Source organism: Microchirus variegatus (genome assembly GCF_963457635.1).
Source record: "Microchirus variegatus genome assembly, chromosome: 9".
NCBI lineage: Eukaryota > Metazoa > Chordata > Actinopteri > Pleuronectiformes > Soleidae > Microchirus > Microchirus variegatus.
In genome coordinates this window covers 10,683,281-10,700,216 of record NC_139810.1, presented here as the reverse complement: position 1 = coordinate 10,700,216, position 16,936 = coordinate 10,683,281, and the positions used below count along the sequence as shown (strand labels likewise).

The window sequence follows — 16,936 nt, the reverse complement described above, 5'->3', positions numbered from 1 at the left end:
TGATTTGACCACACATAATGTTTTTGCTATTTCTCTGATGGGTTTGTTTTGATTTTTCAGCCCAATGATGGCTTGTTTTACTGACAGTGACAGCTCCTTGGATCTCATACTGAGAGTTAACAGCAACAGATTCCAAATGCAAATGTTACTCATGGAATCAACTCCAGAACTTTTACCTGCTTAATTGAAGATGGCATGATGAGGGAATAGCCCACACCTGTCCATGAAACAGTTTTTCAGTCAATTGTCACATTACTTTTGGTCCCTTAAAAGTGGGAGGCACATATAGAAAGTGTTGTAATTCCTACAAAGTTCACCTGATTTGGATGTAAATACCCTCAAATTAAAACTGAAAGTTACAAGCCTTCAGTTACCAGGCTCCTCTCCTGTGGAAACAGCTCCCAATGACAGTTCGTAAGGCAGACACTCTGTGTATTTAAAGTTAGACTTAAAACTTTATTTTTGATAAAGCTTATAGTTAGAGCCGGCTCAAGGAAACCTGGACCATCTCTTAGTTATGCTGCTATAGACCTAGACTGCAGGATCCAGATCCAGTTTCGAGGCTATTATTCTTATCACTAACAGTAGTATTATTGTCATTATTAATGTCATGCTATAACTAAAGTTGATATCAGTATAATTTTTTTGTATCAACAATCTCTACTGCTGCTTGAATAAATGTCACTGTAGTGCAATAAACCCCTTTCTCTCCCCCAACTCTCCTTTTTCCTGTCTATCCAGTCAGGGCAGTTGCTGCACATGTTTGAATCTGGTTCTGTCAGAGATTTCTTTCTGTTGAAAGGGATTTTTTCTCTCTCTCTCCACTGATGCCCAGTGCTTGCTCATTGAAATGTGAATTGTTGGGTGACTATTGTCGGGGATGTTGCAAAGGTTTATGCCTTACTATGTACAGTGCATTGAATTGAATTGAATTGAATTGAATTGAATTGAATTGAATACATATAATTCTCCCATTTCTAAGTTCATTGATATGTGCAAAATGTTTCACAGAAATATACGGTGTAACTCATCCCAAAAAAGGACTAGGCTGAAGTAAAAGGTATACATTTTTTTAATAAAATATAAAGATTAAAAAAGAAAGAAGAAAACAAAACACACAATATGACTTTAAATTGTTGTTTAATATTTTAAATTTTTACAGTTTTCATTGGTTCTCACTTTACATATTTCAAAGACACACAACTGTCCTACATCTACTCTTCCACAACTGTAAAATGCTGTGTTTATTTAAGGAAGGTCTTTATGCTCAGCTTCAAACGTAAAGAATATATATTTTATATTTGTATTAACACACAACAAAAAATATACATTTTAGGCGACGTCTTTCATGTGATTTGAAAGTCCAACGTGGAGCAAAACAAAACAAAAACATTCGTCCCGTGGACGAATCTCGGTTTTCCGATATTTTGTATTGCTCGTGAAGTAAACACTCTTGACACTGCTGAACTTCCTGCCCCTTTCCTTACTCTGATTGGCTCAGTCGGAAACGGCCCAGGCTACAACCAATCATCACTCTCCGTGAAACCAGACACGGAAAGACAACAACTAAACTAGCCAATCACAATGGAGGCTCGTAGCGCGGGGGGTGGGGGCAGAAAAGGGGGTTGACCATCATAACAGTGAGGTCTCGAGTAGTTTGTAAACAACTGAAGGTTGCAGTCAGCAAAGTCTCTCAGCTGAGATCCAGAAGGTAACGAGGAAGCTTCTTTAACCCATCGCCCTCCTGTCCAGCAGACAGGCCGCCTCAATGCATTACAGAGCACCGACAACGCCGACGACGTCATGGATGTGTACGACATGTTTAGTAGCTGCAAGAAGGGCGACGTTAGTAGAGTCAGGTAATCGACTGACTGCGTAGTTTGGCTTGTTTGGTTGTGCTTACATCTAATTTGTATGTTTTCATGAAGCCAAATGAGCTTGTCACTCCCTTAGTTTTGGACTTCCGTGGAGTAGAGTTGATGTTTGCATATAAGCAGGAGGTGAACAGTGGAGGCAGTGTCGTTTCACAGTAGCTTCGACGGGCTCGGTGCTGGCTTCTGTGCTCCTCAATGTGTGACAGCAACAACAAATCAATACATTAACTGGAAACGTCACCATCAGACACATCTGTACAGTCGAATTTGCAAAAAAACCCCAAAACACCTCATTTTGTTCTTGCAGACAGACATGGTGGTGGTCACAGGAGATGTATTGAGGACAAGTACAAAAACAGTTGAGTTCAAAGCTGTCCACAGATCATTGAGGGTTGATGTTAGTACCAGGGATAATTAGTAATTCAGTCCCCATACCTGTGTTAAACAGTACAACACCACTGCAACCACTTCTTCCATCATGTCTTGTCTGATTTCTCTTTCTCAGGTACCTTGTTGAACACAGAGACGTGGACGTCAATGTAAGAGACAAATGGGACAGCACCCCGTTGTAAGTTCATGTCTAGGCAAGTCATCTTAAACCTGTAACTAACACTGCATATCCTAACCTGAGGTGTGGCCATGTCTATCCCTCAGGTATTATGCCTGCCTCTGTGGTTACGAGGAACTGGTCCAGTACCTGTTGGCTAGTGGTAAGATCGAACACACAGCACACGTCATTTAAGACCCTAAACAGTAAAAAAACATAATGTTAGACAACAACATAAGGAAAGTAATAGAATGAGTGGGGGCCGATGAAGACATGTAGGTGTTTGTTTAAAAACCACATCCAGTAAACTTACAACAGGTTAAAAAAAAAAAAGGTGAAATAAGAGCGGTATTTCTTTTACATAATCATATATTTATCTATATATAAATCTATATTTTTCCAAATCAACACATTTTAGATTATTGAGAAGTTCTCAGGCCTTATTTCTACAGGGTTGTTTTATTTGATTATATATACACCAATAGATATATTGGTGTATATATATACACACATGTGAATGCAATAATTAACCTTCTAAATACTGAATCCTTTACTCACAACAGATTTTTCATGAGGAAAAAAGAAAATAGAGGGTTGTCAGTAAGTAAGTGAGTGCTCAACAAGGATAAGAGCAATAGTCTCTTCAAACAATAACACTAGTTATATAAAACAATAGTTAAAGTGCAGGTGAGCAGAATGAATGATGGTAAAGTATTCCTATTGATATAGCTTTTGTGCTTGGTTTTATATATTGTACTTCTTTCCTACCTTTATTGTCATGGTTTATTCATCACCGTTGAGTGCGTTACGATTTTCTTGATGATAATACTTTTTAACATTTGTATTTGTATATTATCACACTGTTAAAATAATTGCATAAGTCTCTTTTTTTGCCTAAATCATCTCATCATGACGCCGGCCACCTATGGTAAAATTGCCTACATCCTCAGTTGATCAGATCATGTGATTTTACCCCTTTAAGATAATGGCCTATGTCAAGTGTGTGACTTAAGCTGTGAAGTTTTTTGTGTTCCCTGAAAAACTTGAAAAAGTTAGTTAGGCAATTATTTTAACAACGATATCTATTAAATATTACCTGTATTTTCTTTTATTATTTATTCAAATAGGTGGACTTTCACTTTTCACCTTTCACTCGTTTAGTCCATTTAGGCACCTGCCATCTTTGAACTGAATTTAGTCAAATAGGCTTTTAGCTACTTCATTTATATGCTAACTCCCTGTGGACCAAAAATCCACTGCACCTTAACACTAGAGGGGGGAGTTTCTTTCCCCCACATCTGAGATCAAGGAGGTTACCATATTTAATATATACTTTACATTAAAGGTCCAGTGGGTAAGAATTAGTGACATCACCACTCACTCAGTTTCTTCCCAACTCTTTCTTACAGTATGCGTTGGGTGCGTGGAAGTATACAAGGGCCTTTACAATTGCATAGACATTTTATCTAGTTTTATTTTAAATTTTCTATTCTTTTTTTTCTTTCGCTACCAGGTGCCAAGTGTGAAGCCAACACATTTGATGGCGAGAGGTGCATGTATGCCTGCCTGCAAGACTCTATTCGCCGCCTGCTGAAAGAGTACAAGTGCGTTAGCATGCACGCTATGCAGCGCGATGACTTGAACTACTTTCTGCACATGTAAGTGTCAAACATCTGTATTTTTTCATTTCAAATATCTGCTTTCCCATGGTGATTGCTCTAAGACAGAAGGAAAGCTGAAGCTTCCTCTAAAATATTACCAAATAAGTGTTTTATTTACATTTCAATACATAACATGCGCTAGAATGCGATTAGAACGTGTCGCTTGTCTGTTCAGAATCAGCTGTTTATCTCTTTATGACGGATCATTTACGCGATTTTGGTAATTCCCCTAGCAGCCACCGCAATAGAACCACTTGAAGCTCAGCTTCAACTGTTCGCTATGCAACGACACAAAAATGGCAAACGACGCCAGCCAACGTGCGCCGAGCAGGGAGGGAGTGACTAGTAAGAAGAACTGTGTCTGCCGTGCTGCTGTGATTCTGACACACAGAGAACTGGAGAACTGTGGCTGAGGACATGAATCTCGTTCGCGCTGTCACTCACTCAATGACCCGCGGCGCGAACGTACTGCACTCAGGGAGGACGTGAGTCACGTAGCAGGGTACTGGGCTCCTGCTAAGCACTGAATGATTCGGTGAACGAATCTTTTGAACAAATCATTTTAATGAACGGATTCTAGTGATTCAGTACACTCAAATCAACTGCTGATCCCATCACTAGCGGGCCCAGACACTGGGCCTCTGCATGATGATTGATGGAACTGTCTGAAAGGCGGGGCCAGTTTTTGATTGACAGCGCTGCAGGAACATACACAACAGTGGAGCCTTTACTGCCTGGAGGAAAAAAATAACTGTTCGTTTGTGCGTATTTGCTCTGCGATATAGCTCATGTAGCATTTCAGTTTAAGTAATTATCACGTTTCCTAGTTGTTCTGCTAGTTGTTTGTTTGCAGAATTTCTGAATCAATAACTGGGCCTGAAATGAGCTTCCCCTGGTTCAAAGAGCAGCAACCGTTACTGCTGCTTTTGTTACTGCTGCCGTCATTTTGACAGATGACATTTAAGAAAATGTGTTGCATCTTTATAGTTTACCATTAATATGCACATAATACAGTACAGTGCATGAAGCTAATCCATGACTCATTATGGTTGTTTTTTTTGCCTCAGGTTATTGGAGCAGGGTCAACACAATGACGTGAAGTTCCTGATTCATGGACAAACTTTCCAGGCTCATCGCTGCGTCCTCAGTGCACGCTCTGAGTACTTCAGTCATATGTTTGAGAGCAAGTGGAAAGGGAAGAACTTAATAACCCTCAAACATCCTCTGGTATATAAATATATATATCTTCTGGTTTATTACTTTTATCCTACTAGGAAAATACATGGTCATTACTTTGTCATGAGATTGTGATGTCTATTGTGATTTCAGATTAACTCTGCAGCCTTTGGAGCAATAATGCAATTTATATATACAGGTAAGTTTCTATAACATTGACAAATATTCAGGCTCTTTTTCAACTTAAAAACGATTGTTAATTTGTCAAAAGATAAGGTTTGACCATGTCCAGTTAAAGTTGTAGTTGGTTGGATCACTCGAAATATTGTTAATTGTTAAATCTCATCCCCATATTGTTAAAACTAGTGCAGTGCCTGTGCAAAATCTGTGTTTTTACATAGGCATCTGTGTAATTATTGGTTTGGTGTGCTTGAGTGCTCATTGTTACACAGAAAAAGTTCATTGATAGTTTTATTAATGTATGGTAGAAAGCAAGTACTGTTACTGACATAATGCATACAATAATTATGGGAAATGTAACTACATGGTTGCATAACGGTTGGTTGAGTTAGACTTCAGTACACTATTAGAAACAAAAGTGCTAAGTAGAACCATATAAGGTTCTTTGGCTTGTCCTCATAGGAGAACCCTTTTTGGTTCCTTTATAAAAGGTTCTACCTGGAACCCTGATTGTTACCAAGAACCCTTTTAAAACCATTTATTCAGGAAAGCGGTTTTAAAGGGTTTTCTGGATCAAAATGGTTCTTACTGGAACCATTAGTATTACCAAGAACCCTTGAAAAACAAATGGTTCCAGGTAGAACCTCAGCCCTTGTAGAAGAACACTTTTGGAACCCTTATTTCTAAGAGTGTAGGGTGACAGCTGCAGGAAAGAAGCTTCCTCTGAACCTGCTGGTTTGGGTGTGGAGAGACCTGTAACGCCTCCTGGAGGGGAGTGGGCTGAGCCATCTGTGGTTGGGGGCTCTGCGTTCGTTCTCCCTCAGCTTGACGGCACCTTATCTGTCGTGCAGCTTCACTGGCCAGTCGAGCACTGTGTTCATCATCTGCCTCAGCTTGACGGCGCCTTGTCTCACAGTGCTGTGTGAGTTTAATAGGACTTTATTAGTGGCAGTATGCTACCCTGTTTTTTGAGTGGACCCCCATTTTACAGGCATTTTTAATTCACATTGAGTGAAAACCTACAGAAACATGGACATGGACCATAAATGTTCTTTACTTTTCTTACTCTTTATTTATTTATTTATTTTTTTCACAGGAAGGATGGATATTGATATTAGCCTTGTGGAGGACTGCCGACGACTTGCCAAACAGTGCAAGATGGCTGAATTCATAGAGGAACTGGACAATGAGTGTAAACAGCTGTATGAATTTGGTAAGACTGCACCTCTTGTACTCTCTCAGGGTGTCCACGCATCCTTAAAAAATCTTAAAAAGTCTTAAATTCATGTATCTAAAATTAAGGCCTTAACATGTCTTACATTAATTAAACATGTTATATGCTGCTCTTAAATACATTACTCAAAGGTCTTAAAGGAGGCATATGCTGCAAAATCAACTTTTTAATCATTTTAATAGACTCTGGAGGCGAAAAAGACTCACTCATTCGGAGCTTCGCCTTGTCCCTAAAAAACGCAAGAGTGCAGGCGAGGGCAATAATATCCTGAAGAGCGGAAGTCAGCGAAGTGTTCTATTCTTGGCTCCACAGTGCAGCACAGAGTTCTACACAAACTTCCAGCCTCAGAGTATTTACCTGTCCAGTGGATACATTTTATATATGACAGCAATGTGCGGGCTAGACTAGACTGATCGCGAAATTATCGCTTTTCCAAATGCTAACTGCTGTTAGCTGCAGGAGCCTCAGTGACCCTGGCATAGTTTCCTGTGTCTCATTTGCATTTAAAGAGACAGGCACTCAAAACAGAGCGTTCTGAACAGAGCTGTTTTGGCAGAGTGATTGAACTGCTGTGGTGCGTCATCCTTAAGGTATTTTGACCAAAACATGTCACAGACATGTTCATTAGGACACCAGGGAACTAGGTCAACTTATGAAAAAATATCCTGCCACAAAATTTTTTAAAGGAGACACATTATGTCGCCTTTAAAAATTTTTGTGGCAGGATATTTTTTTGTGTACTTGGTTGGAAACATGCAGTTAAACTGCACTTATACATACAGCTATTGAACCAGAGAGCACTGAGTATCACTTTACGTTCAATAAACAGACAAAAAGTAAGCTTGAATGAGTCTCATTGAATGACACACGTGCTATGCTTGAATCCCCAACTATCGCCTATATTTATAGTGTTTTCGGTCTTAAATTTCTTTCAAGGTGGCATGTTTTTCAATTACAGTGTAACATGTTTTAACTAGGGCTGGGCGATTATGGCAAAAATATTAGTCACAATTGTTTTTTACTGATATTTTACTTCATTGATTTCAAAACTTGAGTATTATTGAACCACCAAAACTCAACTTTAAATATAATTTAAAAGAACAGCCAGAAATACATTAGTAACAAGCAAAAAAAAAAATAATTATAGTAAACTAAAATAATGATAGCAATAAATAATAATAAAAAAAAAAAAAAAATATTATATCTACTTGCACTGCTGCACAACTTGCAAAAATATACAACATGCAAAACACACTAATAGCCTCCGTTATCTCTTGATGACTGCGGGACGTAACTCATATTGTTCTACCTTTCTTCTCAATCAAAGGCTGCCTTTCTGCCATGTTTTCAATCGCTCGCTCCTCATATTATTGATCCACACACGTCACGCACTTGCTGCAGCTGCACGTAACACAGGTGCATTCAGGGTGTTTTTCTAGCATAGGAATTTACATACACGCCTTAATCGTTTTTCTTCGATTATAATGTTTTTATGATCGTGAGAAGCCAAAAACGAAATCATGAATGAAATTAAATTAATCGTCCAGCCCTTGTTTAGACCCCCCTCTGATTTAGCCTTTGAGGCTTTCAGGGGGTCTCAAGTGTTAATCAGGGGGTCTAGCCCCCCCAGACCCCCCTGTATTTCGCACAGTGTCTGTCTCTGCAAGGTCTGTTAGGTTTCATGTAGTAGTACAACACTTTCCAGTCCAGTCCAGTTGGTTTGTGCCTGCCAGTTCACCATCATGTGTACAACTTAACACTCAAATAAAACTAGGACTTACAAAGAGGGCAAACTCCTGGCAAGTTACCACAACTGGAAGGAAATCATCAGGAGATAATTTACACACAATATACAATGCAAGACTGACGCCCACCCTTGTTTTAGTATGAATAGAACCATGGCCATGTACTTGAATGTAGAAATGCAAAGCAGCCTTCTGTGAACATGGATTGTGGAAAGTATGACCCATATAGTAAGAACATTCATTCATTCATTCATTCATTCATTCATTCATTCATTCATTGTCTACCCCTTTATCCTCCATGTGAGGGTTGCGGGGCCACTGGTGCCAATCTCAGCTGACATAGGGCGAAAGGCAGGGTCACACCCTGGACAGGTAGCTAGTCCATCACAGGGCCAGCGCACACAGACGAACAACAATTCACTCACACCTATGTTAAATTTAGAGTGTCCAATTATCCCCCAATCAGAGTATATTTATAGTTGTTATAGCTGTAATACACCCTAGAGGTTTTCAAAAGGCATAAAAATACGTGAACAGAGAGTAATCACAATCCCTCGTTCAATTTTTTGTGTTTGTTTCCTTTCTTTATTTCTTTCTTTTCTTGCTACTGAAGTGTCCAACAAGCCAGGAATATGTGTGAAAGTCCTGACCCTGGAGCGTCGCAGCTGCCAGCTTCAGGAGGAGATGGCTCAGTTAGCAGACTGTGCTCTGCCCAGCGAACTTATTGTAAAGCTATGTTTCGAAAATTAAATTTTCAACACACTATGGACGCTTGTGTTTGGCAGTTTTAATGAGTCTTTTGTCATGGATTCCCTCTCAGGTTGGATTTGGAGAACTTCCCTTCAACAGATTTGACACATTCCCCACTTACCCTGACATCTGCTTCAGAGTCGAGGGTTACAATTTCTTATGTCATAAGGTAGGAACTACCAAACTCCTTCCTCTGTAAAACCAGGTCCTGACACATTGTGCACATAATTGTGTTTACCTGCAGGTGTTTTTCTGCGGCCGCAGTGATTACTTTAAAGCCCTGCTGGAGGACCACTTCAGTGAGGGGGAGCAGCTGCAGTCCCAGCCCAGCACCTCAGTGATAACATTACACAACATCTCCCATGAAGTCTTCATCCATGTCCTGTATTACATTTACACTAATTCCACAGAGGTTAGTGCAGCTTGGAGTGTTTGGTTTGTGTTATTGTTATCGTATAAAGGGTGCAACCTTTGTGCCAACCATCAAGAAAATTAGAAACACTTTTAAGGCTTCCCAGCCAAGGAGTCGTGAAAAGATGTATATTTTTTTGGGGGGGAAGCCCTAAAAAAAAAACCAAAGTATATTTCCTGCTTAGCACCAAACAGCAGACACACCCTTGACAACTAGACACACAACTTTTTGTCTTTGATGTAAACAAATGTCACACAGTTCTGATTAAGCCTATCAGCTCCACACAACTCTCTGTCTTGTGGTTGGTGCTCGACTACGCTGTTCAGTTGGACGACTGTCCTAGTATACAGTACAAGCACTAATGGGGAATTGATTTATGGCTAACACTTTATAATAAGTACACACCATTAAACATTAGTTAAGCATTAATAAATATTTAATTCATCATTTATAACGCATGAATACTCATTAGTATGTAGTTTGTAAACACAGTTCTAAATGTTTTACTCATCCCGTCAGCTGAGGAACAGTGTCCAAATAGCTGCTTTAATCCCTCATTCCAGCAGGAGGATTATCTGTACTCAAGCAGCCAATCAGCATCCACTTCTGATAAATGACCTCTTTGATCAACTTACAAGGCACTGCCGTCTCACCTCTTTCTGTGTGTCCAGCAGCAATATTTATTCATGCTTAAAGCTATACCTTTCTTGCATGTCTCACAGCACTTCAGCAAAAAAAAATTTGAACATGAACACCTCTGCCTCCCTCAAAGTCCCACCCTCCAGGGCAGAACGGCAGCAGCTATGCGCATTAGCAGCCTGGACACAGAGTGCTCAGGTTTTTCTGTCTCTGCTCTGACTATAGGCTGGGACTGTGGAGGTTTCCCTGCTTTGGGAGGTGATCCCGGCAAAAGACGCTGCTTGTTGAGCTCAGTAACTGCCGAGTGATACATGCTTTCACGTGAGCGTCTCCAAAACACCACAAAAAGTCAGCAGATTTAGCGAGTTTAGAGTCGAGGCGTGAGACAGAAGACAGACAGGTAGCTCAGCCAATTATTTTATTCGGTCCAAATATTTTAATTGGTCTTACTTTTATCATAATAATATGATAATTAAATAATGGTGGGTTTAGCTTAAGTTTTAGAGTGCCATACGCTTATTAGGAACAAAAGAAAAGTGTAAAAATTCAAAAAAATGTAAGTATAGCTTTAATAGTGTGTACTTAATGTAATTATAAAGTGTTACCGATTATGGAATGAAGTGTCTGCCTCTGCTACACAAGGCATTGTCCAATTTGTCCAAATTAGTTGTTAGACATTTCTGACATACATGAACATAAAATATAACATTCTTTAAGTTGACAGAGCATATAAATAGTCTCCTCAAAAGTAAAAAAAATGTGGCCTGAGCTGAATTTCTTCATGTTTTTTTCTGCATTCTTCTGTGAACCGACTTCTATTTCTTCTATAGAAGTCGGTTATATATATATATATATATGTATGTATGTATATATATATATGTATGTATATATATATATATATGTATATATATATATGTATATATGTATATATGTATGTATATATATATATATGTATATATGTATGTATATATGTATGTATATATATACATATATATATATATGTATATATATGTATGTATATATATATATATGTATATATATGTATGTATATATATGTGATGTGATGTGAATATACTAATACTAAACTATACTATAATGTATGCACTATACTAAACATCTAATCAACTTCATGTGAAATTCTTCATGAGAATAATTCAGTCAGTCAGTTGCTGCTCTGAGAATCTCACAGCTTTTATTCAGTCTGTTCAGAAAATTCAGATGAAAATGGAAAACAAGGGGAGAGAGTGAAGCTTTATATGAGGTTGTGATATGGAGCAAAGATCCACAGCTGCAGTTATGGGGCATGCACCATCACCATTCAGCCACCAGAGGACTCTAACGAGCCATAGTTTGAATTCAGAAACCCTGACAACAAAACAGCTGGACACGTTTTCCTCCTTGACCTTTGTAACATAGCAAATATTTGAACTCATTTCATAATTCCTGCTACCAGTAACTTTCCACTGCTATATACTCTTTGAAACTTTCCACTGAATATACATGGAATCTTTGTCTGCCTTTTGAGATGGACTGTGGAAGGAATTGGCAAAAAACTAAACTAGGAAAGCGATCTTTGTGAATTGTTGACTGAGCATCCCCAACTTTGCAATTAGTACACACAACCTAATAGTAAAATACTTGTTGAGTAAATGATTTCCAACTATTTTCCTGGGTCTGCCAGGTTTATTAATTATTTTAAAAAGTAAAAAAACAACTAAATCTCTTCAAGTCTAATTTGTTTACTATCATATTTCTTTTTTTGTTGTTGTTCCTCTTTATACCTAACCTGTGTTTTATGCCTCAGCTGACTGTGGAGAACGTGTTGGACGTGCTGTGTGTGGCTGACATTTACCTGCTCTCTGGACTGAAGCGTCTGTGCGGGAAGACACTCTCCATGACCATATGTGAAGATAACGTCTTGTACTTGTGGAAAACGGCCAAGCTCTTCCGTCTCTCTCGGCTGGAGGATCACTGCATTGAATACATGGCCAAAATCATTGACCTGGTAGGTGTCATTTCAATTTGATAATGGGTAATAGTCCGATTGTGGCCAATATTACTGGATCAGATGAGAGTCAAAAGAGAAAAGTAAAATCAATAAGTGCAGTAAACCTTAAATATCATGTAAAATATTCCATAAATACGGGAGCCATGTTGTAAAGAAACATGTCCCCCACCATCATCGTGTGACCAGTGACTCATTGTCTTTTTGGAGCATAAATATCCTATTCACAACTCAGTAGTTCCAAAGAAGTGAAAGACTATATTGGACTTATATCAGTATAGGTGGAAATTCAAGGTTGTTATATACAGTATACGCTAACTTCACTATATATGTACAATTATTGACTTTTATACCTTGGCTTGGGTCAGTTCAGTGCATAGATATAATATTTTCCTTTATAACATTGTTACTGCGTCCCAGCTCGTTAGGGGTGGAAGGGAACGCAACATAAACAACCAAGATGTAATATGGCTAAAGAAAGTATTTATTTTACAAAAGAGTTGCGGGTAAGGGTTATAATTAAATGACACATTATTTTGACACAAAATAATGTGTCAAACAACAGAAAATGGGAAAGAAAGAGCTAAACTACTTATCAGAGGTTCTGGGGCAGTACCAATCGTTGTCCAGTCCACCTGTAACTCCGCCCATCCGGTCCAATGATAGACGAGGGACCACACAGACTAATTTGCATATTTAACTCAATGCTAAATTAGGGAGGACGATGTTCAGTGGCTGCAACAAAGCGGACTTATGCATCACATATCACATATATATACACACACATATATATGTATATATATGTCAAACAAGATGTGCTTAAACTGTGTGTGTGTGTGTGTGTGTGTGTCACAGCTGGTGGAGCAGCCAGAGTTTGTTGAGATCATTAAGGAAGATGCTGAATCGCTGGAGGACCGGCACGAGACTGACTCCGTCCCCCTGGTGGACGAAATCCGCTACCACATTGCGGGCAACGTGCAAACCTACAGTGAAATCGAGGAGGCGAATCAGAAGCTGGAGGCCCTGGAGGATCTGCTGTGCAGCATTAATATCGACTGCTGAAAGGTCAGCGGTTGGTGGTTTAAAGTCTGCGGTTGCAGCTGTTGTGGAGTGTGAGGTTTTTTAATGTGTTTGCTGTGGCAGGGGAAAAAAAAACGGGGAAAAGCTGTTGGTTTTATGTTATTCACAGTATATTTGACAGTATATATATTTTCAAAAGGAGCCATGTTACAGGTGTATATTCGGAAAGAGCTGTTAAAAGACTTTAAATATGAAAAACATACAGTATATGGATTATTATGTGAATTTGCTCTGAAGTGTTTCTGAATGAGGTAAAGGGTGTGTTTTATATTAACAAAATATCTTTGTGTCATGTATGCATGAATTTATTTTATTTTAAGTTATTTGTGGCTTGTAGTTTTTGGACTTTGAAATTGAAGTTTGACCCCAACACCATTTAGCAACAGCTCTTTTCTTTCTATTGTTCCTAAAAGAACAAAGGAGTCCACGCTTATGCACCAGCTTGCACTTTTGATGGAAAATATGACATAAAAAATATTTCTTTGATTCCATGGCTGTGCTGAGATTTCAGTTACACACTTTTTTCATGTTTGTTTGCATCCTCCCTTTTCTGTACGAAAGCACATGGCTACTTTTTCGTCAATCAGCACCAAGCACAAACTTAAAAGTAAACTAAAATACAATTGAAACTGATGCTTCTGCTGTCAAGCTGCAGCTTCTAGCATCTGGAAAATCAACAAGCAATATTATCAGCATGATCAGCATGATATCAGTATCGGCCGTTAATGGCTTTCAAATGTATTATCACGTATCAGCAAACACACCAAGATCCCCTGATATGACTAATGATTAAAACAGTAGGCTGAATAAGCTGAGACCTTTATGTCAACTCCCTCTCCAACTATTCTTTTTTGCACAATGAAGAAAATGATGCGACATGAGTATGCAAAAAATATTCAGTTTTTCACTACAGATGAGACAAAATGTCTTCCACAGTTGGGTGCAGGAAAATATATTTTGTAGATGAGTAGTGGTCATCGGCCCAAGCGCTTCCGATATATTGGCAAAAATCCAATATTGTGCCTCCCCACTGCCAGTTGCATTGATGCAGAATCATCCATGTCAACAGTGTGATGCATCCAAGACTATACACGCAGGAATATGTTGAGAAAATATAGCCCCAAAGGAAAAGGCTGCCTGATAACTGTCAAATATTCAAAATAAAATGCACCTTTAGAATATTACAGATATTTCCAATGGGCTACCATACTTTTTTTTGACACTTAACACTGTGTACATTATGTAACACACTGAGTGTGCATTAGTTCCTCATTTCCTCCCACTTCAATCCAAATCCTAATTATCCCTTTAAGGCAGATGCAAAATAAAGTCCATTTCCTGTCACGCAGTCAGTGACTCAGTCATGATCCTTCTTGGATGTTGTGTTGAACTGAGGTCAAACCAAAAGCAGTAAACATTGGCTTATCCAGTTCAACATTTTTAAATTCAAGCTTTTGAGGTTGGATTATTTAGAGATTTTTTGTTGTTGTTGTTTTTTTATACACTCAATCAGTTTGTATTTTGAACTGCAGATTTTATTTTCACCCTCTTCTTACTCTTGCTCTCATTTAATAGATAAATCGGTCTGCACAACAGCCTGTCTTTTCTGCAGTGAGCCCACGAGTAACTGTTTCTGAACTGTGTGCATGTAAAACCCTCCACTAACAGCAAAAATATGTAAAATTTTGGTTTAAGAAAAAAAAAAAAAATATTGATTCATCCATGACTCAGTCCCAGCTTGGTGGTGGGGAAAAACATTTTTGTCTTTTGGACAATTAAATGTGACAAAGCAAATAGGAGTCGTGTTTTTATTTATCGTGAATTTTGAAGTGTGACTTTATTTGAACTTGTTGAAATCAGCTAGTGATGTCAATTATGAGTGGTTTGAATATAAAAACACATATTTATTACATAGGACAAATGTTTCCATCTTAGAAGCTACTTAGCTACTAAGAAGCTACTTGGATGTTTCCGTCCTCACCAGGTATAATTTATGTGTCCAATATTTGGTGTATAACCAAATATCTCTTAATCTACTATTATTACTACTACTAATAATAATCCCATTAACCTTACATACACACGGGACAATCCCACCCATTTACAACAGTAGGGTGTATTAATATTTAATATATGATATGATAAATATTCTTTCTAACTTTATTTTTCCATGTTGCCATTGATTATCCTGATTCATCATCATTATTATAAAAGTAGTTTCCAAATACAATATTAAATACTCAGGTTCGATCCCTGGTTGGAACAAGTCCCTTTCTGCATGGAGTTTGCATGTTCTCCCCGTGTGCGTGGGTTCTCTGGGTTCTCCAGCTTCCTTCCACAGTCAAAAAACATGCAATATGGGGATTAGGTGAATTGATCACTCTAAATTGACCATAGGTGTGAGAGTGTATGGTTGTTTGTCTCTATATGTATCCCTGTGATGGACTGGCACACTGTCCAGGGTGTACCAAGCCTATCGCCCTATGTCAGCTGAGATTGGCACAGCACCCGCCGTGACCCTCCTGTTGAGGATAAAGCGGTAGAAGATAGATGGATGAATTTTCCTTTAAAACTCCCAGTTTTTTCTTATTGTTTGTCTGTTGTGCTGATAAATACCTGCATTCATGTGTGTTTTTAATGATCAGAAAGAACCCTTTAAGATCAAGTTCAGGAAGTCACCTAAAGATGGCACCACTTCTCAGTTTATCACCAGTGTGGCTGTGGCTGCCTGATGTGAAACAGCTTTTCAGACTTTGAGGGGAAACAAGCAAACGGTTCATGTCGCCCTCTGAACCCATGGGAAGAGTCTCTGAATGAGGCTGTTTGACACATCACCCATCAATCACTCGTCGACTGGGTCGCGCTGAGGGTCAGTCAATAGTGAGGCCCTGTTAACGTGTCCAAGCTGATTTAAATATGTGCGCACGTTTGTGCCATTGTTGTCCGTCTGTACGTTGTAACCGGCTTCGCTGTGCAAGAGTCTTTGAGGCAAAGACAAAGACCGTGTGTCACATTAATGGAGCCCTGAGGTTCTGAATAGCATGTAAGCTCCGATCCCAGCGGTGGGTCCACTGTGCGGCAGAGCTGCTGTTGAACACATTAAAGTGTAGTTCAACTGAAAACACTGAGGCCATCTGTTAGGCAACAGAGAGACAACAACCTCCAGCTTATCCAAGGCTCACATACTGAAAAAAGAGACAAATAAACAGCACAATTATTACCCCAGCAAGTGCCTTTCACATCTTTGTTGATTAGGAACTGACTGTGGACTTGTCTTGAAAGGTTGTCTAGTTTATTGGTTTTCAGACTGGACTAATAAAATATTTGTGCAGTGTATATGTGTAGATGTTCTACTCCTCTCAGCTTCTCCATTTAGAGGTCGCCACAGCGGATCATCTGCCACCGTCTTGCCCTATCCCTTGTGTCCTCTTCTCGTACACTTAGCTTAGCACTTGGCAAGATCACTCCTGGGTGTTGGGTGTGATCCTGTTCTGTTTTCTGTGATCTCTGTGTTCCTTTTTTTTTCAGGTAACATGTAACAGGCAGAACTAATTGTTTTGGCGTCGGAGCAACTTATTTTATGGATGCAGAACAAACAAATCCACTGCCATGGTGATCGCACTCTTTTGTCTA

The 16,936-nt window shown here is 39.0% G+C and overlaps 1 protein-coding gene across 1 annotated transcript; it reads left to right on the top strand.

The window, feature by feature from the left end:
* The first annotated feature begins 1,652 nt into the window (after positions 1–1,652).
* On the top strand, positions 1,653–15,019 carry abtb1 (ankyrin repeat and BTB (POZ) domain containing 1). The gene is made up of 12 exons (XM_083894826.1): positions 1,653–1,859; positions 2,380–2,442; positions 2,529–2,584; positions 3,935–4,079; positions 5,150–5,309; positions 5,412–5,457; positions 6,535–6,651; positions 9,031–9,143; positions 9,238–9,336; positions 9,412–9,579; positions 12,023–12,223; positions 13,079–15,019. Exons 1-12 carry the CDS (start codon positions 1,804–1,806, stop codon positions 13,283–13,285), a joined length of 1,431 nt encoding a protein of 476 aa, XP_083750952.1. The 5' UTR covers positions 1,653–1,803; the 3' UTR covers positions 13,286–15,019.
* The last annotated feature ends 1,917 nt before the right edge of the window (positions 15,020–16,936 follow it).

Excerpts from the sequence above, each read along its gene's own strand:
- abtb1 (XM_083894826.1), top strand. The coding sequence starts at position 1,804 with ATGGATGTGTACGACATGTTTAGTAGCTGCAAGAAGGGCGACGTTAGT. Across the intron at positions 2,443-2,528 it reads AAATGGGACAGCACCCCGTT|GTATTATGCCTGCCTCTGTG; the intron begins GTAAGTTCATGT and ends TCTATCCCTCAG. Across the intron at positions 12,224-13,078 it reads TGGCCAAAATCATTGACCTG|CTGGTGGAGCAGCCAGAGTT; the intron begins GTAGGTGTCATT and ends TGTGTGTCACAG.